We start from the raw sequence: 22798 nt of genomic DNA on the forward strand, positions 1-22798 counted from the left end.
GGACAGAGCAAAGGACTAGGTATGGTTAAGCAACTTGCTGAACCTCTTTGAAGAAGAAAAAGAGAGGAAAAATATTTTTACTTACTAATTCAATTTATAACACATTAATGGTTGAGAAAATCATTTGAGGATGATGGGATCAAAATATAATTGCTGAGAATGAGTGAAACAGAGCATCCCACTGCCTCATTTTTCCCTGAAAATGCCTGAACAGCTGTATTTCTCTCCTTCACTGAACAAGAAATATAAGACTAGCTCATTGCTGTAGATGAGTCCTTGATCACTACCATTATTTTTAAAAATTTATATTCCGAATGACTTTCACATGTCTTCTTTGAGCAGCCAGTGAGGTGAATGACACAAAAGTCGGCCAGTTTCCATTTTATTAATTGATGCAAAGAGATTAAGTCCTCAATATTAAGCTTGCAGAACAAGGCTTTGTCTGTGCCTTGAAGAGTTCCTGTGACCCACTGTTACAGGCTGCTTGTTTTATCATTGCACCACAAATATATATTTTTTGTTTTGTTCTATTTTGAACCCGATGCTTSTGCTAGCTTGTGCTGAATAGAAGTGGTACACCATCTCTCAAATATAGTCTTTGTAATAATTGTGTACAAATTGGAAAAAAAAAAAACAGTGGATCTGAGAAAGCCTGTTCCTAATTTTACTGTTTTCTTTTTTTTTTTCTTTCCAGGAAAAGGATGTCTGAGGATATTTTAGCTATTGCCATACAATTTTTGCTGCAAATTAGAATCTTTGAGCTTTTTACAGCATTATTTGCACCTTTCTTTTATCTAAGAATGAAAGATGAAATTTCAAAATCTAGTCTACTAAAAGCCATTCTTAACCATTTAATGAAAAAGATATGAGTAGAATTTTCCTGGAGTTCAAAATGCATGTTACTCAAGACTTCCTGTTTTAAAAATAAGGKAAAGCTTGATTTCTGTCTGTCAAGCAAAACTTCCTCCATGCTCAGCAATGCTGCATCCCTTTGAGTAAGAAATCAGGCAGAGGGGGCAGGAGGCCTGCATGGATGAGCAGGGAGCTCCTGGCAAAACTCAAGCAGAAGAAAGTAGTATACAATGTGTAAAAAAGGACAGGCCCCCTGGGAGAAAAAGAGGAACGCTGTCAGGGAATGCAGGGATGCAACAAGGAAAGCTAAGGCAGGCTTGGAACAAAATCTGGCAAAGGATTTTAAAAATATAAGAAGAGCTTCAAAAGAGCTTCAAAAAGGGCAAGAAGGAGAACCCAGGCAACTACAGGCCACTCAGTCTCACCTCCATCCCTGGKAAAGTGATGGAACAGCTCATCCTGGCTACTGTCTCCAAGTGTGTGGAGGACAAGAACGTGCTCAGGAATAGTCAGCATGGATTCACCAAGGGGAAATCATGCTTGACTAACCTGATTGCCTTCTATGATGGAATGATGGATAGACAAGGGGAGAGCGGTAGATGTCAGCTGTCTGGATTTCATCAAGGCTTTTGACACTATCCCTCATAGCATCCTCCTGGGCAGGCTCCAGAAGTGTGGGATAGATGAGTGAACGGTGAGGTGGATTGAGCACTGTCTGCATGACAGAGCTCAGAGGGAGGTAGTCAGTGGCGCTGAGTCCAGTTGGAGGCCWGTCGTTAGTGGTGTCCCCCAGGGGTAAGTCCTCAGTCCAGTCCTGTTCAATTTATTCATCAATGGCCTTGATGAAGGGACAGAGTGCCCCCTCTAYGCAGCTCTGCTGAGGCCACATCTGGAGTACTGTGTCCATTTCTGGGTTCCCCAGTACAAGAGGGATGTGGAGCTGCTGGAGAGAGTCCAGCGCAGRGCTAYSAGGATGATCAGGGGCCTGGAACATCTGCCSTATGAGCAAAGGCTGAGAGAGCTGGGCCTGTTCAGCCTGGAGAAGAGAAGGCTGAGGGGGGACCTGATCAGTGTGTATAAATACCTCAAGGGAGGCAGTGAGGAAGATGGGGCCGGCCTCTTTTCAGTGGTGGCCAATGATAGGACTAGAGGAAACGGCCACAAACTGACGCACCAGAAGTTTCACAGGAACTTAAGGAAAATTTCTTAGCCATGAGGGTGACAGAGCCCTGGCACAGGCTGCCCAGAGAGGTAGTGGAGTCTCCTTCTCATCTCATGAACATCTTTAAAATCCACTTGGACACAGCCCTGTGCCACATGCTCTAGGTGACCCTGTGTGTGCAGGGGKGTTGGACTAGATGACCTCTAGAGATCCCTTCCAACCTTAASGATTTTATGATTCTATGATTCTACTCAAGGAATTTTAGGAATTGAGCCAGCACTRCAGGCAAATTCAGCAGAAACACTGCAGTTGGAGTTGGCACACCCTCTGAAATCACATATATCATCTTACAATTATATTGGTGCTGACTGTTTTTACAGCATTTAATAGCATCTGACCTTATTAATTCCCATCTTTACTATATATTCATTGACAGTAACTGTCACAGCTACCGCTTAAGAACCCTAATTTTCACAAAATTTCTCTTCTGATCAATGAACCTTAGCAATTGAGGGGTTCATCTAGCAGCTGTCAACTTCTGCTTTCGCAATACTGAATCAGAACTGGCAAATCCGAAAGGATAGCAATAGAAAAAAACACGATGGTTTGCAGTCCAGGAAGAAGTGCTCTAGCAAAATATGACCTTTCCCTAGCAACAATCTTTCTTYAGCTAGGGAAAGAGTTCGAATTTGACTCATAGGTATATGCTAGAGACCAGTCATATCTATACCTAATTAGACATTAATTGAAATTCACTTAATTCAGTTCAATTAAAAAAGGAATGATACTGTTTGATCCCTATTACTTATAGAATATCAGTATCAGCTGCTCTGATACATTACCCCTTCTCCATAAAGGTCTCTAATTCAAACATGCTCTCTTTTAATTACCTACAAAAAAGCTTTTGTTTTTAAACTTGTCATTAATTAGTTTTTTTAAACTATGACCATGCTGTTGATGTGATAAGCAATAGCCTAAAAATAAATAAATGAAAACTGCAGGGAACTAGGAGGAGTGTAACAATTTATTGTCAGTTGGGAATTCAAATTGGGAGCCACAAATTCTCTCTGATTCTGTATAGTGCTTTCAGACACGCCATTAATATCCTTTACTTCTCAGGCCAGTCAGGCCCAGGAGAACTGCACAGTACATTCAGCTCCAGAAAAAAAAGGAGCTCTCCTTGCATTACTAACATGAAACACTTCGCAGCTGACCTGAGTGAAGCTGAGAACCACATAACTGCATTCACTGAAACTTAGCCTATCAAAGCGAAATTTCAAGACAAACACCTAAGGTGAAACTCCTAAAATTACAGGTCTTTTCCCCACYTTTAGGGTCACATGGTCAAATTTATAGTTAATGTGAATTGAATGGTTAAGAAACTCTCTCCTCCAAAACAGACAACACTCATGAAAATGAAGAACATTCTTTTAGTTCTTACAAACAGGGACAGAGAACAGAAGAAAAAATGATTTATATTCCTATTTCCTACAAGTCACTCAAGATAAGATTAAGGCATAGGCAAATTGCATTTCACTGTAATGCATTCATCTCGGTGTTGAGAGCAGCAAATTGTATATTTTTTTTCTCTCTGCCTGTGTTTCTCTTGTTAGCTGTCAATGTCTTTCTCCCAAAGTCATGGACAGTATTTCCTTTGCTCCCTGGGGCAAGCCATGGGGAGGCTAAGTTTTTTCAGCTTGGTTGGAGCTTGCTAAGAGTATTCACTTGGTTACAGCTCCCCACCTCGAATTTAAAAAAAGGCCTCTTTCAGCTTGTTTTGCTTCCTAATTTTTATGACTCTCTCATTAAAATCATCATAATATTATTATTAACAACAACTGCACTAACTCATCTCTTAAACAAAATACAAGAAAAAAGAAACAGCATCATTCTCATTCACTCTGATAGAAGCTCTAGTTTGCCTCTGGGACTCATAATGCATCTTTCTGAATGTGAAAGTATCACAGCAAGTGGAAGCCAACATATTAGATGGCATGTCTTTCTGTACTCTATGGTTAATTAGTAAGTCTTTGTTTTTTCTTACCCTATTTCTGCTCATGATCCTTCCTTAAATGTGAAGCTTCTATTTAATCTCTTGCAACCCATCTGTTTATCTAGAGTAAAAGGAGTTTTTCAAGTGTTTTTGTTTGTTTCTTTGTTTATTTTTCCACCTTGGCTTCTGAATAACATGGAGTCTTTTCAAATATATTTGAGCTGTATACTACTGGGGTCTACAGTGACCAATACATAACTGATATTTTTTTAACTGTTTATATTGTATTTCATAGATCAGGTGGCCTCTAGGTTTTTAAGTTAAGTCTGTCTTCAAGAAGTACTTGAAGAAGCAGAGGAGAACCTATARCATATTTGAATACTGAGATATTATTTTAATGTTATTTTAAAATAARGTTTCTCCAGAAAAAAAAAATAACATCCATAGCTTATGTCCGTACTGTTAGAGGGAAGATGAGTAAAATCATTCTCTGGAATGGAAAACAAATGACAAAAAATGGTCCTTGTACATGTAGTTACATTCTTTTACACTCCAAAAGAGAGCTGCAACATTGAAATTGGTCTCACCTAGTCTGCATTTCTGCATTTACACTGCAGGATGAATATTGTTGCACAACTGACTGGCCACCTTTGAAACCAACGGTGTTATAAGCTCCTCTAGTCCTGTGCTTTTTGAATATTCACAAAATACTCAAACACAACATGACCTTGTCTAAGTCATAATTYGACCTATACAACATATTCCCAAGAAGACAACTGGAAGTTTAGRTGTGAGTAAGCAGCTAATATTCCTCTGCTTCTGTAGAATTAAAATAATACATAGCCAGATTCTGACTGATTGATACATCAGTCAAGGCACAGAACATGCAGAGAAGATGAATATGTGCATGTGTATAATATTGCTTACCTTGTCTCTCTTGGACATGCTTTGTCCCTGCTGAAGCATTTCATAATATAAGTTAGCCAAAACCCAATAAAGGAATTGCGAGAAAAAGTTTGCCTTCATCCATTTTTGGTAATATAAATCTTTTCTTCCTTTCCTCAAATTAATTCAAAATTTCACTCATTTCTAACAATAATAATGAAAATGGAGCTGTAGAACGAACATCGATAACTAATCATCATGCAGAAATAGATTCTAGCATGTGAAATAAAAATGGACTGACTACACCTACAATGATACACTAGAAAAATAAGACTATTTCTTCATCCGCTTACCTGGAGACAATATCTGACTCTATTTTATTTTGTTTTTTTAAAAAATAATTTCAATATACTTTGCTGATGATAYTTCATAAATATATGCTCACACAGTTCATGATTATTTCAAATAAAAAAACAAATGCCAAACCTACAACCTGTGCTGACATACAYGATTTTTATCTGAAGGAAGGCTGCAAGGTTCATCAGCAAAGCAAGACTGCAAACACTTTCAGAACATGACAGAAGGTATCGTAGCGCAAGTAAGAAAAAGCTTTTGTCAACTCAAAAGAATTTACCTTGACAAGAAGTCTGTGAAAGAGAGACGTATTGGAAATCCATGACGTATGATTTTGATCATCTCTAGAACACCAATRTACTGCAGCTGAGCAGACACATAAAAGTTGTCGAAAGTATCTGGTGACTTAGAATTATTAGGTTTTATGCAATGAACAGAGTGTGGCGTGCAGTTCTGAAGCTTCCCAATAATATCTGTGAGTGATTTCTGTGGAAAAAAATTCAGTTATCAGTCATTACTGTGCTGCAAAAGCAGCTGTTCAGTGCAACATACACATACTTTTCCAAACTTTTGAACACCATTTTTTTAAAAGCCAGGCAAGTTGCTTACTCAAGTATATAATTTTTCTGTCCTTTCAGTCTGTAAAGCCTAATACTGTTTTTTTTTTTTTTTTTTTAATTTCTGACCAGAAAATATTCACTAACCCTGAGCTGTGTTGCCACAGTGGTTGGACCCCCTCGTTCCAGTCTCTGAAGAAATGAGGAAGTTCCTTTCTTTTTCAATAGCTGTAAGGAGAAAGGCACACGTGCAATATCTTAAACTCAGGATCAGCAGTGAACTCSAATTTCTATTGGTATATAATCTATTAACAAAAGCAAATACTTACACATATAGACATAGACAGACAAATCATTTGCATTTCAGACAGAACTGGGAAAGTGGCTAAATATCATTAAGTATCTGTCAAGGCATGGCTGGCAAGAAAGTTTCGATTTCAAAAGCAGCTGTGTGCTAAGGTAAAGATAAACTTCCATTTCCAAATAACTCAGCAGAGTAATATGATCTAGAAATCCACTGCAGAAGCTGAACTTGTGCAGTTAGTATCCCATTCAGTTTGCATATTAATAGTGTAAATCTGTTTCTCTCTAAAGAGGTTCCTTACGTCTCTCGTAGATGCTTAAGTGAATAAACATAAGCAAGGAGGTCTGAAAATTTTTGAATACAAAACAACAGTATTTTTATAAAAATATCCTCTGTTTTCTTCCTGTGCTAGTGAATGTAGTTAAACTTTTTTATTTCTTTTCTAAACGATTTTACCCATTAATAGCTTTGTCTAATGTCTCATTAGAATCAATAGTATACTACACAACAGATTTGGGAGTGACAAATAATGTTTTCTTTTACTTCCTATCCTTCCTATTTTTGAAACTAGAATTGTTAAAAAAAAAAAAAAAAAGATCATTCTAAAAGTGGTCTCAAGAAGTAAGCTTTTATTGATGGCTTCTCTTTTTCCTTGTTTTTCTGCACTATCTAGAGAAAGGTAAAATCACTGCATTCTAAAATGTGGCCAAAGATGGATTATTATTCAAATCTCTACCAGTTTTCATCTCTGACCTCTTTTTATTGCCCTTCTCTTGTCCACTTATAGTATAAAACTCACTTTCTATCAGGTCAGAATGTTCTGGCCTGCCCCTGTCTTTTTTTAGTTTCATCAAAAAAGTCTATTTCCTCAATTTGCCCCATGTAGGCCAAACTTTACTAAAAATAACATGGTGCCAGCAATTCTCTGCTCACTATGCTTGACTGTGGAGATCTTTTTCATTTCAAAACTCACTTACCAGAATGAAATAAGACTTTAAAGGGAAATTCATCTCCTACTTCAAACCACAAAAGTAAAAAAGATCTGCTTGTTCCAGGTCTTCTCATAAAAAAAGAAGAATGGCTATAATGCTTCTCAGTCAAAGCTTACAAAATGTTTTAGGGATGGAGGTGGAATATTTATCTTCACTTGAGAGATAATGCRGTCACCCTTACCTTCCAACAGTTTAAATCACTGGTTCAAGGCCACTTGCAGAATCAGCAGAAGAACCAGCAACAACATTTCAGATACTAAAACTTCTACCTGATGTGCTATGTTGCATAGTTCTTTTCATGGGAAAGAAATGTTTGGGTAAGAATAGGRGAGAAAAAAAAAAAAGACAAAAACCTAGATAATGACTGAAAAAAAAAAGAAAAAAAAATCAACCTCTTCAAACCTGGATGTCAATACGTCAACTATGACCTCAGCAATAAGACTCAAGTTGTACTCTCTATTATCCTCCAAAATACAGCTTCCAGAGGAAGTTTTATACTGGAAAATTGTACCTCCAATTTACTGAAATAAATGYATACTTGAACTTGAAGTTAGATCTAGGGCTCTAACTTAAATGCMCCCTCTGTGCTTCCTACCATGAATGGGACTACAATCTTTCTCATATTCTTGGGATACTTTCACCAGAAAGTTTTGAATTTTATGTTAGCAGAAAGGCACTGAAAGGTAGGCACTGCCGTGTGTCAGTCTTGTGATAAATCTGTCCTTAAACCAGAAGCATTTCCACTGAGATTACTAGCAACAACAGCAAACTTGAACCACCAAGCAGAGGTGGGCTMTAAGAAAAATTCCAATGACATTTTTTGAATGTAGTTCCATGAAGACACACAGGCATGTGTAATGCCACCCACACATTTGTATGCCACAAAGGCATATGACAGCAACCTCCTTTATCTCTTGGCAAATCAGTTTTATGCAGTTGGATGCCAACATAAAGTTGTAAGCTTCAAAAAGCCTGGAAAGGCAGTTGACTAAAACAACTGCTTGCTTCCGTTCCAAAAAAAGGAAGAATTCAAAACTCTGAACACTGGACTCAGCAAATTATGTGATAATAATAATAATAATAATAATAATAATAATAATAAAATTGTTATTCACAAACCAAACTTTCTGAAGAGACAAAGAACCTGAGTAAAACCTTAGATAAAGAGCACAAAGAGTCCTAAATTCTTACCTTGCTAAGCTCCACATACTTTTTTGCCTCTCCACTTGCATAGGCCACTGATGGCTTTTTACTGAGCAAAGCTGCTTTACATCCTTTGAATTTAAGAGAATGATATGGAGGAACAAGTGATCCAGTTTGTGTCAGCTTGGACTGAAATAACTGATTGATGACTATATTTTCACTGGCTGGGAACAAAAAAGAATAAATTAATGCATGAAGATTGCATACCCATAAGAAAAGTATATATGAGGTATTTGGAAGGCAAAAGATATAAACAGTTAGAAAAGTAAAAACATAAAACAGCTAGACAATAAACACTTGTTTAGCGCACTGCCAGTTATGAAATGGTATTTGATATCTAAGGATGTTATCTATCAGCAACATTATTCCTATAGACCAATATTCAAGTCCTCTGCTAAACAAAACAACATGAAAAATAAAATCTTTCAGACTGTGATTCATCTAAACTTTTGCTTACTCCTATAATTCCTTCTGTATTTTGTTTCATTTCAGACTCATACCCTACAGCAACTTATCCATATAATAAGGCAATACAACTGAGATAGATACATACATGCTATATAACATTTACTTAAAATACAACGTTTAGCAATGATCAAGACATTTGACAGATGCCAGTTACAGAGAGCCATTGCACCAAAGGAAAATACACAAAAAGAACAGGCTATAATGAGTTGGCAGAAGGATAGACCTATATCAAGCTACATTCACATTTCTCTTCCTTTATAAACTTCTTTATAAGCTATTTTCAAATAATAGATTATAATGCCATACAGATTTTTGATGCAGTAGTGGCAACTAGCACAAGAGAATATATTTCCAAAATGTTTTTTCTTTTTTTTTTTTTTTTTTTAATAAGGGCCTCTAAATTTTAAGACCAAGAGGACCCTTCATCCTAATTCCAGTTAATTTCTACTTCATTAGATTATAGTGACTGGCTTTTAAGATGAACATGGTAATTACATGCTGTTTGTACAGGCACAGAATCAATAAGCATTGAAAATCCACTGTGTGTGATATATCCTCAACCAATATTTCTTTTAAGAACAAACAATCTGGGAGCATGATACACACATAATGCGAATAAAAGTAGAGCTAGGGAAGKCATTAAACTTGTCATTTAAATTAAAGCAGATAAAATCTATGTCAACAGTGTTTACTATTTTATTTTTGGAAAAGGTATGCTTTCCATTCCAATGCATATTTTTGAAATGCATTAGATGTCTTTTGAACTGATTAAAGTAACTAAAGTCAATGAAAATAGAAAGAAGTAAACACTTTTAACTTATGGAACTAGCCCCAAATTAAATATGCCACTGATATTGAAGTTCCCCAAAGCCTACATCAYCTGACAAGAAGGAATATAACCCTTAAATCACCTGCACACTTTTAAATATTTTGCCTCTAGAATTTTCCCATTAATTACATTTGTTGTTATTTGACTCCCTAATTATATATATTCTCTGCAAGTCAAACATTCAAAAATGTTTCCCTTTAAACAGTTCCATAGATGATTACACAAAGTAGCGAGGAAAATACAAAATGAGACCATTTGAGAGAATGGAAGAATGCTCTGCTGCACTGGTAGAACATAACAAAAGCTCGTACACCTTCTTATACTGCTTGACAAATTATTATGCGAGCTACAACTAGTGAGAACTGGAATGTCTCTAAAACTATAATCAACAGAATTATATTCAAGATCAATTCTTCCATTTCTGTTTTTCATTGTTAGTGCATATTACTTGTGCATATTACTTGTTAGTGCATATTACATCAACGATTTTACCAGGGAGTTTAGCTAATTTCACAGAAAAACTGCTAAAAGCCCATATACTTTAATATTAGTGATGATTTGAAYGACAAATATGACCTCCAAAAGACCTTTATTTCTATGAAAGGAAATACAAATATACACTACATTAAGTGACAAATTCTGCAGTGGTTGAAGAAAAATGACATCTCAGGATACACTGACATTTCCCCAAGGGAAGCGTTTTGTTTTTCTTAACAGATAGAGTAAATTGTAGAGGTTTGTAATTATCTAACTATAGATCATTAATGAATAAACTAGGATGCCTTATTTTTAGACACATCATTATATAATATGCACAAAAGGTACTTAATTTTGTAATTCAGTGGATACAGTATCTATTCACTGAAAAACAAAAGAACACCCACAAGATGCTACTTTGTGAAAGGATAGTGCATTTCACTGCAGTCTCTACAAGTTCAGAAGCCTTATTTTCTTATTTTCTGTGATTAATTCATTTTTAATTCACATTCAATGATATTTTAAAATCATACTTATCCATCACACTATATCTTCTTTACAACACATCAGTTCTTTATATCACATCACATTATACAAATACATTTATAAATACAGTAGATTTCAAACAATGTATATTTTAAAAAAGAGGGCTTTTTTGTCACTGGGAACAAAACTATATATAAATTTGTCTAAAAAGTAAGATAAAATATATAGTCAAGTCATGAGAATGTTGTTTTCTAATAACATCAGTTACAAAACCAATTACTTACTTTTCATTATGAATATGAGATTTTGTGAAAGAGAATCTTTATTTTTTTCTATCGAGCCAGCAATTTCGTAAGTAACCTATGAAAAAATATTGTGACATCATTAGTAATGAYCAATACATTTATTAAAAAACTTACAATAACTTACAACATGCTACTTAGCAGCTTAATTCATGAAAGGGAAATTTTGCAGGATGCCTATTTCTCTTGATAGGTGTTCGGCATGGATAAATGGATGAGCASCTTTTGATGGATAAGCAGCTACTGTCTTGGTTAGCTTCAGAAATAAACAGCTCTGGCTTACACAGTAGTAGAACTCAAAGAGAATTGTAAAGTTAAATAGGAAGAAAATTATAGAGTATTTTAGCTCCAGGATTGGGAAAACTCTTGATGGGAGCCTCTCAAACACTTCATTTTTTTTTTCCTTTTTTTTCTTTCTTTTTTTTTTTAATAATTATTTAACAAGGAGCTATGCTTCTATCTAAATCTTGTAATTTTTTTTTGTTGTATCTCTGTGCTAAGCCACTTARGTATTTGGGGAACTTTTTTTCCTTGTTTAAATACACTTAATAAAGCTGTAAATACATAATTAAGATTAGGAATATTAATCAGTGCATTAATTACTTTTTCCATTGGGTCATTTGACAATTATGTAACGCTATCTTAATCATGAAAAAGATTATATTACTCAAACCCATATAATCTGTTACATTAAATAATTGTCAAACGATGCAATTAGTATGGCATCTGCCATTGAATAGATATATCAATAGTATTACATTCTTTTCTGTGTCGATGCAATATTATGCAATTTTCTAAAYGTATCTCCTAAGAAAATATTACAGTTAGTAAACTATTAGGATAATTTAAGTGTACAATTAAATGCTTTTATTATATTTAAAATAAATGTTCTGCTGCAGTGGTCCATAAAAGATAATTAATAGAACTTATTCTGCAAATCTATAATGCCAATTCCTAGTTGATTGTCTTAGTCTTTAACTAAATTAGAAAAAGTAAGTTAGTATTGGTGTGAAGAGCAGGTAAGTACAACAGTGGGAGATAATAAATTATGATTACATGTCTACACTGAAACAGAGGGACATCGGCTATTGGTATAATATATCACCAACCTCTAGAACTATATACATAAGACACCTCTCATATCACATAAAATACAGAAAATTTAATAGGATTCCCTTTTATGAAGAAATTGCTAACTCTCTAAAATTTTTTTTCCATAGAACTGGTAAGTTGAGTCACTGGCTAAAGAAGCGGAAATTCATCCAATTAAATGGCATTTTGAGTTCAGTTCATTGTTCACGGTCAGATCCACAAAYAAGAGAAAGAAAAAAAGAAGTCTTTTCCAGCTGTTGATTCTGTAAATTGCATCCTGCCCCAATCGGAGGTGCCAGCCTACACTGGCATTTTATCTAAAGTGCATATATTTCCTCAGCATTTTTTTCCCATGGACTTCTAAAATAAACCAGGCTAAAACTCTACACTGATTGGTGCTCAAATATAGTGGGTAGTTATTTTAAGTAGAAAAAAAAAAAAACAAATATTAAATGATTCAGAAGATGATTCAGACAAGAAATGTGCACTTAGTTAGCTTATGGTTCTAGTAACAGAAAACATATCCATTATTTTCACTTTCTATTATTTATTACAGCTGTTTGTTCTGTCCTGCTCTGCACAGCAAACTCTTTGGGTACTGAGTACATAAACCTACATTTCCATATTGACTACAGGAAACAGGATCTTTAGATGCTATCTCAATGAGTTCTTCTCATTAAAAATAAAATAGTTTACAGCTCCACACAGCACTTCATATTAAAATAAAATAAATAAAAGAAAAACAGAATAAAACAACAAAAAAAAGGGATTGTATTTGGCTCTGTAAATTCAGAAAGGAAAACTACCTAAACTATGCATACTGGTAGCGTGTCAGGCCAAATGTTCATTCAGCCTTGTTAGGGAAAAATAGAAGGTAAGACTCCCACAAGCTTCTGTCTCAGTCAGAACTCTGAGCATCGGGGATTTCTCGAACTGAAGGCTGGATCTCATCTTGGTCTTGATGGACCTTTCCTCCATAAACCTGTCTAACTGTTTCTGCAGATCAGTATTTTTGGCATTGCCAAAACATTGCTTCTGTGGCAGGGACTTTCAGTGGTTACCTGCTATATGACAAAATATTTCACTCTGCTTGCTTCCAACCTGTTTTCTGCTCGTTTAGATTGGTGTCTTTGATTCTTATATCACAAGAACCAGCAGAACAACAGAACAACAGAATAAAAAAGAATACAGATGTGCATAGAGGTAACTTTGGAACGATAAGAAACTCTTTATCTTTCTGCATATGCTCTCCACTTCGTTATTCATCCTCACGCTGCTTATGCTACTTTCTATGGTATCTTCTCTCAGAAATCTCCCTTCTGAGCTCATGTATACCCCTTCATATCATATGGCTTTGGCAAGGGGTGGGGGCTTTATTTAAATTTATTTAAATTTATTGAATTCCCAATATCCCTTATCAACAAGGCCACCATTATCCATATTTTTCATTCAGTATTTCAAAAGGAAGGAAGGAAGGAAGGAAGGAAGGAAGGAAGGAAGGAAGGAAGGAAGGAAGGAAGGAAGGAAGGAAAAGAATAAAAGGAAAGAAAAGAGAAAGAGCACAACTATCTTGTCTATGTGAAAAAGATAATCTTTGTCAAATAACCTTTAGAGGCTTTGGTATAGCTTAGACTAGACTATTTTGATTGTTATGTCTGGGGATTCAGCCTGGGGAAAAAATAAAGAAAATGAAAGTGTCCTTATTGATTAATCCATCTCCTTTTGTCTTTGGATTTAGAGCTTCAGTTTCAGAGTCTGCCTGGGATATATGCGGCATTTCAGAGAAGACTCCATTGGAGTAATGGAGTAAATGGACAGTTGAGAGGTATTTTGAAATGTGCATAGCTTGGAAATTGGACAGACATTTATCTGCACTTAACGGACATTATGAACACTTCTTTAAAGAGCAAAGAAGTTGTTTTTTTGGTCTGTTCAGTTTATGGCAGTACTATAAATCAGAATAGTGGCAAGAGAAACAGTGGCAAGAGAAACAGTGACAGGAGACCTATCAGATTTGTTAATTGAAGTACAAATTTGAACTGCATAAAACTTAAATTATGATGACAGATCATTCAGATTACATGAAGAAGGGGCAAATATTTCATTATCTCAGACAACAGCATGTTAAATACCACTGCTGGACAATGATGACAATACCAATGATCTTGTTAATGCCTTCACAAAGTTAAGAGGACTTTGACTCTCGGATGAAGTTCAGTAATAGAAGGTTTTCCTTCAAAAATCACCACTATCAGAAGAGATAACAGTTTAGTAATATAATTCATGCAAAACCCTATGTCATGTGAGAGCCCATGAATTATGTTATCCTTAAAGTATGTAGAAATTCAGTATGACACATTCTTAGTACAGTTTCAGCTKATGATAAGACGCACTGATCAACTACACCCACAAAACCCTTTGTCTCCGCAACACAAGCGTGCAGTATGTCATGCTGAGCCAACCTGCCACAGCCCTCGTGATGCTGCCGGGCCAGCAGCCTCTTCAAGAAGCAGCTGAGAATACCCACATTCATGTTAAGGAATCTGACGTAAAACAATATCCCACACATATTATTTTTTTTTTCCAGAAGAGATCTGATGATACCAGTGTTCAGAACAAAGCCTTCCACTAGATTTTTAAGTCGTACACAGCATAAATCATTCTTTTCTGCCTTCTGCCTGAACAGAACAGAGATAAGCGTTTTGTCTTATAGCACTCAGATGTCAAGATATTAAATGGCTTTCAGAACAGACTCACAATATATCAAAGCATTGTGGAATTCTGTTCAGCTGCAAAATTCAAACTGGGAGATAAGGTAAAATACGCCATATGATCAAGTATTAATACAGTGGTCTTTACTAAGTGTGTGGTCATATAGTTAACAACTGTATCATATTGCTTCTGCACAGAATGACAGATTTAGTACTATGCAGTCATAGAATTGAATAAAATTCAAGTGAAAAGAGGAAAAAGGTGTTCGCTTTCTTTCACAGGCCCATTCTGTCAGACTTCTCTAGTACAGCATTCTCCCTCAGTTTCCACTGAAAGACCTCACACGTACTCTGATTTCTTCCATGTGCACACTTCTTCTTCATCCTCAAGCAATCAAGAAAAAAATCAAGTCTCACAGAATCATGACTTTCCTAATGTACCGTCTCCCCCACTATGTGAAGTATGCATTCCAAATACTTTGCTTTTTTGTTTCCATTGGAGATTACACCACATGCTTTCTTAGACTCATTCTTCTCTCTTGCTCTTTTTTTTCCTCCGTTTCAACCTATTATTTCCATTCATTTCCTCTTAGCACTGCCTTTCCTGGAATAGTGTAAGTATAATTAGGCTGGGAACAACATTAGGATTAACAACATTGCTTCTAGGAAAGCCCACTAGGTATAAAATATATGGGAAAGGGYGGCGCACGATAATGTATGACTATAATCAATCAAAAGGGTCTGCTAGTGAAAGAAAAGACAATTTTTATTCCCATGACAATGCTGACACAAAGTGTTAAGTTATGAAGATGTTAGTAGTATTTATTGGATCTGCTTGTAGTATCAGCTATAACTTCCTCTAAATTGAGATTTCAGTTTTCTTCATGAAAGTCTCCCTGCTAATCTAAGCATAAATAAGTAAAATGGGTCTCTTCAGTGAGATGATAGTATCATTTTTAACACCTGCTTTTTCCAATACATCTGCACTTCCAGCAACTGGAAGTGTGTGGGTAAAGTGCGCGTGAGCCCACGTATTTTGAGACTTGTCTTGCTACACTTGTATCCCACTGAAGAAAAAGGAGCCCAAATTACAAGGGTCCATATGAAGATCACACCAGGACTAAGGTGGAATATTAGTCTTTTTGTGATGCAGATAACATGAGAAAACAGCTGTTTCACATTGCCTGGGACCTACATCACAGGTACAACTTTTGCTACCCAGGGAAATCAGTCTGTCTGCCCTCACCTTCTGCTCAACATAAAGCCGGCATTCAGAGTAACTTCCTTCACAAATACAAACCTAGACATCACCAGAATATAAATGAATAAGCTGAGAAGTGGAAAATTTCATATTCAATTACCTGTCACATTTTACTGGTAATTCTGTTTCTACCCTCTGGGTCTGATTCATCTTTCAGTTACACTCATGTAAATAATGAGAAGCTTTGCCAAGTTAAAGGAGTTACATCAGTGAAAAATTCTGATAAGAATAAAATCAGGCCTTCTTGTTTTAAATTTGGATATCTTCGAAGGTAATCACTCAGAGGAAAAAATGTCACTTCACTTACTTTAGACTCATTTAATAGATATAAGACTAAAATAATGGCTATTAAAATCTGCTAAACTCTACTGTTACTTTATATATGAAAGTGACAATAAAACCTGATATATTTATGTCTGATCTATTAGCAATTTTTATCAAACATAAATCACAAATGACTACTATAAAATTGGTGCTACAATGTAATAATACCACAGTCTCAAGACTAGCATCAGCAATTTTAAAATCCCTTAAAAATTCCATTTTTTAATCAACTTATCAGGATGTATGTGTAATTATTTAGTACATAAATACTACCATCAGGTATTATGTAAATACATATGAGAGATCACTGGAAAATAAAACCTATGTTCATAACATGATAGTTCCATGGGAGATCTTKAAGGACCCTGTTCAAATAACTACTCCAAGAAGGAGAGATAAACATTCCTATTGATTTTTTTTTTATTTTGTCCAAGACAGGAGTATTCTATTGTTTCAGACTTGTAATATGAATTCTCATCAAAACACTTTATCATATCTGACCATTTTCTTGCTTATCAGCCTTGCCTTTTTCTTTCTCTGTTTGTGTAAAGAAGGGATGCTCTAGGGGTTAGTTGCTATACTGAAGCACCTCCTGTTTTCATGTGCCTTTCACAAAAAAACAAAAACAAACAAATAAACAAAAAACTTGAAGTGATTAGGTAAATATCACATTTACAACCAAAACCTGGATATATCTGTCAGAATTTCCTTTTGCTTAACCTTCTGCATTAACTACATGTACCATTAACAATGTGCAATTATTCAAACAGCTTACCCGCCCAGCATAATGCATAACAGTGAAAGCAGAGCTCTGATCCTTTGGGGCAAGGTTACCGTTTCCATCTTTTGTGGAAGAATATACTGTATTTGTGTCTGATGTATCCAGGTAAGACTGAATGCGTTTAGAAAGACTCTGTTCCATTGACCAAATAGATTGACTTTCCTCATCCAGCATTGACAAAAAGCCTGATGGCTTCTGAAACAAAACAAAACAAAAAAAGACTTTTCTTTGGGTTTTATGCAAAAAGCAGTAGAAATCCAGTTGTTGGTTGCAGAGTAACACAGATTGTGATTTAGTAAACAAAACTGTTTAATACCTTTTAGGGAATTAAAAAAAAAAAAAAGTATGCTGTTAAGTCTCGTGGTCTACGCACATCAGATAATTCTACAAGAAATACTGGAAATAATATTTCATTTGCCTAAAATGACAATTATTGCTAATCTTTTAAGAAACCAATTWGGCTATTTTTTTCTTAGTAATTGTACTCCAGTAACTAGGTCCAGGCACAAAAGTAATGGTCAAGCTTACAACAGGGGTTGAAGGGCATGGAATGACACACAGATCCTATGTGTGGACCTGTGTGGGCAAAGAGCTGAGGTTATATCTTCTCTGCCCTGGACTGTCACAAATCTCCATCAGTCCTCATGCACTGGGCACTTATGACGGCCCCTCTCCATGGTCTCACGGGACTCGTAATCTTCTCAACAAGATTAATAAATCAGAAAACACAGGCACAAGTTTTTATTAGTTTAACACACACAGTATGTTCATAAATATGCATGGTGGAAAATGGATCTGAAAACTACCTGAAAGAAAAAATCCAAGGCTGCAGTATGGTTACCAGGAGAATATACAGTTTCCATGGTAACTCCCTCTTGTACACATTCGGCTTGCTCTTGTAGGAAAAGCACTTCATTGATATACTGGTGTATCTTCTCATTGGTCATGTTGACACACAGCTATTGTAAAAGGGAGAAAAAAATGAGTATTAAAAGTTTACTGGATAATTCATCAGTATAAGGTTTACTGCATGTCTAATATTGAATTTGATGAAATGTCAATCTACAACATGTTATCTCTTGGTAAACCACAGATTAGGAAGCCCCCAGGGAAATTTCCATTATAACAACCATTATTATTAAATCGGGAAGAAAGAGTTTTCTATCCGTATAGATCATTGCAAATTCTCCCTAAGAATTTCATATMCGTCAGTTTCAACTAGAATTATCAAATATAATGTAAAGTCACACTAATTCTATTGTTTGAAATGGAATATAACACTACATATAAATTGGTACACTTAATATTCTGCAGTTAATAATCAGGAAGACTACACAGTCACAGGCTGTTTTGGAAAAACAGCTACAGATTATGCAGCTAGCTCAATCTTAACAAAGATATTGAAATTCTGCTTCYGCGTGTAACATCACTGAAGCCTAAAACAGTCTCTTAAGAGCTTGCTCCATTTTGCCCAAACGTATCTCCTAAAACAACTAAGCACAGTCTACTAGAAATCTTCCTGCATTTTATCACCATTCTAAGGAAAAGTTGGCAAAAAAACAATAATGTAAAAATGCCTTGAATATAGAGTGCATTATGAGAGTTATAGTGCTTCTTGCTTTCCTTCTCCTGTTGGGGACCAGCTGCCTGATATAATACCTCCAATAACGGACTCCACCTTCTGAAACACAGCATGGCATGGGGGGTGTGTGTGTGGCGGCGGGAGGTTGGCTTTTACRGCAATGGAGCATCTGGGAGTTAACAGGCTAAACCTTTAATTTGGTGCAGGGGGAATGGGTGCACAAGATAGGTGAACTGTAGCTGCTGCAGAATGCTCCAATAGCATTTAATGTCTCTAGATTCTTCTGTTCTCAGCTAAACTGATGGGGCTGAAAATGAAATTTGCCAYATCAATTTTCATTTTTTAAAAAGTTATTCCCCAAATTACCTATAGAACACCACTATTGCAAACAGTTTATAGGAACCTGATTTTCAATTAAAAACAAGGAGGGTTTTCAACAGCTTTATTTTGGGTCTTTTCTTACTTTATTCAAAGCTAACAACCCGCAAAAGTAAATGTTGAGCAACTTGGTGGAATACAGTTTTTAATTGGTTTGTTTAAACTGAAGCGGAAAAATTATAAACTCTTTTCAAGTGTTATATTAAGATACAAGAGGAAATTAAGAAAAGAGAAACAAAGGGTTGGAATAACTCATATATGATGAGTGATGCAAGAAACGAATGCACACAGTCTCTTTTCAAATTAAACTAGTCACATATTTGTTTTGGCCATAAATGATATCTTCCATGAATAAAGTATGTAAAAACTATTCCAACAGCAAGTCATATTAAAAAAATATTCAGATCAATCATAAAAGCACATAGTTTAACATTCAGATGAGGGAAAAAGAACTCAAGTAATGTATAATAGCTCCCTGAATTTGCCATTAACACCTCATGCTAAATCCAGTCTACTTGCATTTGCTCTATAGTGAAATATGCTAGTGTGACTAACAGTAAGAAAAATAGAATAAAATTTTATAACCAAATGTCTGTTATTAATTTAGTATCTTTACTAATGCAGAAAAGTACAGATAAAAGAAAGCTTTAAATAAAATGATGCATTTTAAAAAATAGAATTTTTAAAATTTCCTTATCTCATTTGATTAACATATAAACGTATAAAATTGACATATGATTGATTTATAATTTAAGGAAAGAAACAGGTTCTTAAACTTTATGGCAGTCAAAATATACTTTACTGATCACTTTCCAAATTCTAATTCGAATTACAAAATCTTTACAGAAGCTTCTTAACATCATTTTAGAAGACAGACATGAGGTCACAAGCTTATATTTTACAGGATACGTAAAGCTTTAAAACGATTTTATGCTGCTTATACATCTTCATTTACAAAAGTGTACTTCAGAGGATCGTGGCATTCAATTTTATGCAACTCTAATTTACAGCGAAGTAAGTTGAAAAAAAAAAAGCCATAGAACCAAGTTTCCTTTTTATCCCGTGATTCCCCTATTCTGTAATTCCCCTAAAATAAATAAACAGAATTAAAGTACTTGAAGATCTGACTGTGCAGCAAAATTATTAAACGGTGTAATTGGAGCTGGAGGGTAAAAATCTCTTAGCATTATCTTGAAAAGATCTGATAAATAACACTGGATTCAACTGCTAAAAGTAAAAGACATTATTTTGTTAACATATTTGCACAGAACACGTTGGACTAGCAGAGACAAAAAGCATTTATAGATTTTCTTGATCACTTTATTACGTAATACACGGGTCTGCTCTCCAGCAGCATAAGCAGCAGGAGCAGCAGCCAGATGAGCAGATGCGCCTTCCGGACAGGAAGGTGGTGCAAACCAGACCAGAAAGCAAGCTCAAGTGCTCACACAAACTGCAGGCTGCTCAAGAGCTGCTCTACCAAGCAGTGGTGGTGAGCAACAGCTCTGCAGAATGAGAATAAGGAGCCCAGCCAAGGACTGCCGCAAAGCAAGTCATWCAGACTGCGTTTTTTCTCCATTTCAGTATGTTTTATACAGCGTGCTGGGAAAAGGTGATATAAGGAACACTTCAAAATAAGAGGCTGATATGGGTTGATGTAATATTTTAAACGGCAAAAATGTAGATTTGGGATGAAAATGAACTAAGCTAACTTTTGTAACCTATCCCTTCTTTTCTCTTTCTCTTTTTCACCCTCTCCTCTCCTCTCCTCTCCTCTCCTCTCCTCTCCTCTCCTCTCCTCTCCTCTCCTCTCCACTTTAAGCAGCATATTCACTTCATTTAGTAGAGCTACTCAACATTACTTATAGTGTTTCTTTTCATTAATTACCACTGTTAAGCTATCATTCATATTCTTCTTACTGACTCTACTGTAAGACCTTCTGCAAGAAATCCTCTCTCTATGCTGCTCACTGCCAATGTTTCTAAGACAAATACACACCTGTGTGTCAGACTTCATTAAAAAGTACTTTTAGAATATTACTAGAAAGCAAAAAAAAGAGGGAATTTATTTCTTGTAAAGTATTTAAACTAAGTATAACAAACTTTTGGGGGGGCTGTGGAATTCAGTAAGAAAATACAATAGCATTTGTTTAGAATTTAGTAAGAAATTTTAATGGCATTTGGTAAAATCTGGACATATTCAATATATTTGATATTGTTAGTTAGTACTTGTCCTAGCCCTCTCTTACAAATACATTTGAACAGTTAGCACTTGCCAACTTCAAAACATTTTCACGTGCATTAAATCCAAATTTAGGTAGATGAAAATGGTGCTGTACTCCAAAGAAAATCAAGTGCCTTTTAATAATTAAAAATTCCTGATTACCTCTTCTTAGATTGAGATATATATTAAAAAAATAAGGCCTAGCAAGATAAATTAATTTGTTAAAAGAAAACTCAGTGACTGTCAATCAGTGATGGAATGATGGATGTAAACATCCTCTGGAAATCACATCCTTTGGTCATGCAGGAGGATTAGCTCTCTCTAGAGATGTGTATTCAGAGCATCAAGTAAAGCTTACAGCTGTCATAGCAACCTATCTAGCAAGCTATGTGCTATGGGCCAAGATGATGAAACTCCAATGACAAGTTTAATTTGCAAGGATATGTTCTAGCTTTTATCAAAAGTATCATTCTGAGATAATGGAATGCAGAATCATCTATTTACTGAAGCAAGATTCAGAAAACAATTTCATACCTAATGTAGATAATCACACATTTCTCAGAAATATTTTGGCTACTGTTCCTCTATCTGCTACCCAAAGGAAAAACAAAATAAAAAGATTTTTTCCTTTACTGACACATGTATCAGTTACTAGATATCCACATCTTTACGTAGACTGCGACTCAGAATATTTTTCATGAATGTATAACAAACCAAAACCCATCACGCATCTCTGCCTTTTCAGGACAAGTAGGCCTAATACTAAGCTATTCTCTGAACACCAATTCAAAGTCCTGTCTTTCTGACAGAAGCATTTTATTTGTTAGGAATTCAACTCGTCTCTGATGTAATTTTCAATTAGCTGATCTTTGTTTCCCACATACGGAAAACAGAACTGAATACTGTTTTACAATTTTGTTTTGAAACTCTTTTCACCTGATAAGTGTTCCACAGTGGATATAATTTAAATTCAAAGTGAAAAATATTTTACTTGATTTTGAATGCATAATAAAAATAATGATAATAATAACAGTAAGTCCCCACACAAACATGGTAATAACAGTAAAAAGGATGCTGCTATGAAAAAGTAACATAGCAATTAACAATTGTCCTCATGCAATATTTTACCATTCACAAATTGAGTCTGTGTGGAAATTTATATTTTATATAAATGATTTTATTTCCAGCTATATCTACTGTAAAACAAAGAAGGAAAATTAAAGCATTTTAAAGTCAGGTGTTTGATAAAATGCATCCATAAAGGTATATGATAAAATGTATGATATATCCAGTTCTAAAAATGAGCTTACTGGAAAAACAGACAGATAACAGACAGAATAACAGACAGATAACAATGAAATGATTTAGTAAAAATGGTACAGGGAACTTCATCAGTCTTGATGCTTGGTGCTCTTGTGGTCAAGGCTTGCAACAGCACAAAAGAGTTTTGATYTGGACTGAATTTTTTTGGAGTACACCATGCAAGACCGTGAATAAGAACTAATGTACTTTTAACCCGCACCAGAACAAAAGTGATCATTTTATGCTTTAAGATGAGTGCAAACTAAAATGCAAGTAAAG

The 22798-nt window shown here is 35.3% G+C and overlaps 1 protein-coding gene across 1 annotated transcript in view; it reads right to left on the reverse strand.

Annotated features, from left to right (window-relative positions):
- MYO16 (myosin XVI) overlaps positions 1–22798 on the reverse strand; it is a 272053-nt gene that overhangs the window by 71829 nt on the left and 177426 nt on the right. Inside the window, exons 22-27 of the mRNA XM_026034575.1 lie at positions 17840–17992; positions 17028–17228; positions 10847–10922; positions 8291–8466; positions 5951–6031; positions 5527–5732 (exon numbers count right to left, since the gene is read on the reverse strand). Of these exons, the coding sequence (XP_025890360.1) occupies positions 5527–5732; positions 5951–6031; positions 8291–8466; positions 10847–10922; positions 17028–17228; positions 17840–17992 (893 nt within the window). The remainder of the gene's footprint in view (positions 1–5526; positions 5733–5950; positions 6032–8290; positions 8467–10846; positions 10923–17027; positions 17229–17839; positions 17993–22798) is intronic.

Source organism: Nothoprocta perdicaria, unplaced genomic scaffold (genome assembly GCF_003342845.1).
Source record: "Nothoprocta perdicaria isolate Ctin4 unplaced genomic scaffold, notPer1 scaffold_148, whole genome shotgun sequence".
NCBI classification, from domain to species: Eukaryota; Metazoa; Chordata; class Aves; order Tinamiformes; family Tinamidae; genus Nothoprocta; species Nothoprocta perdicaria.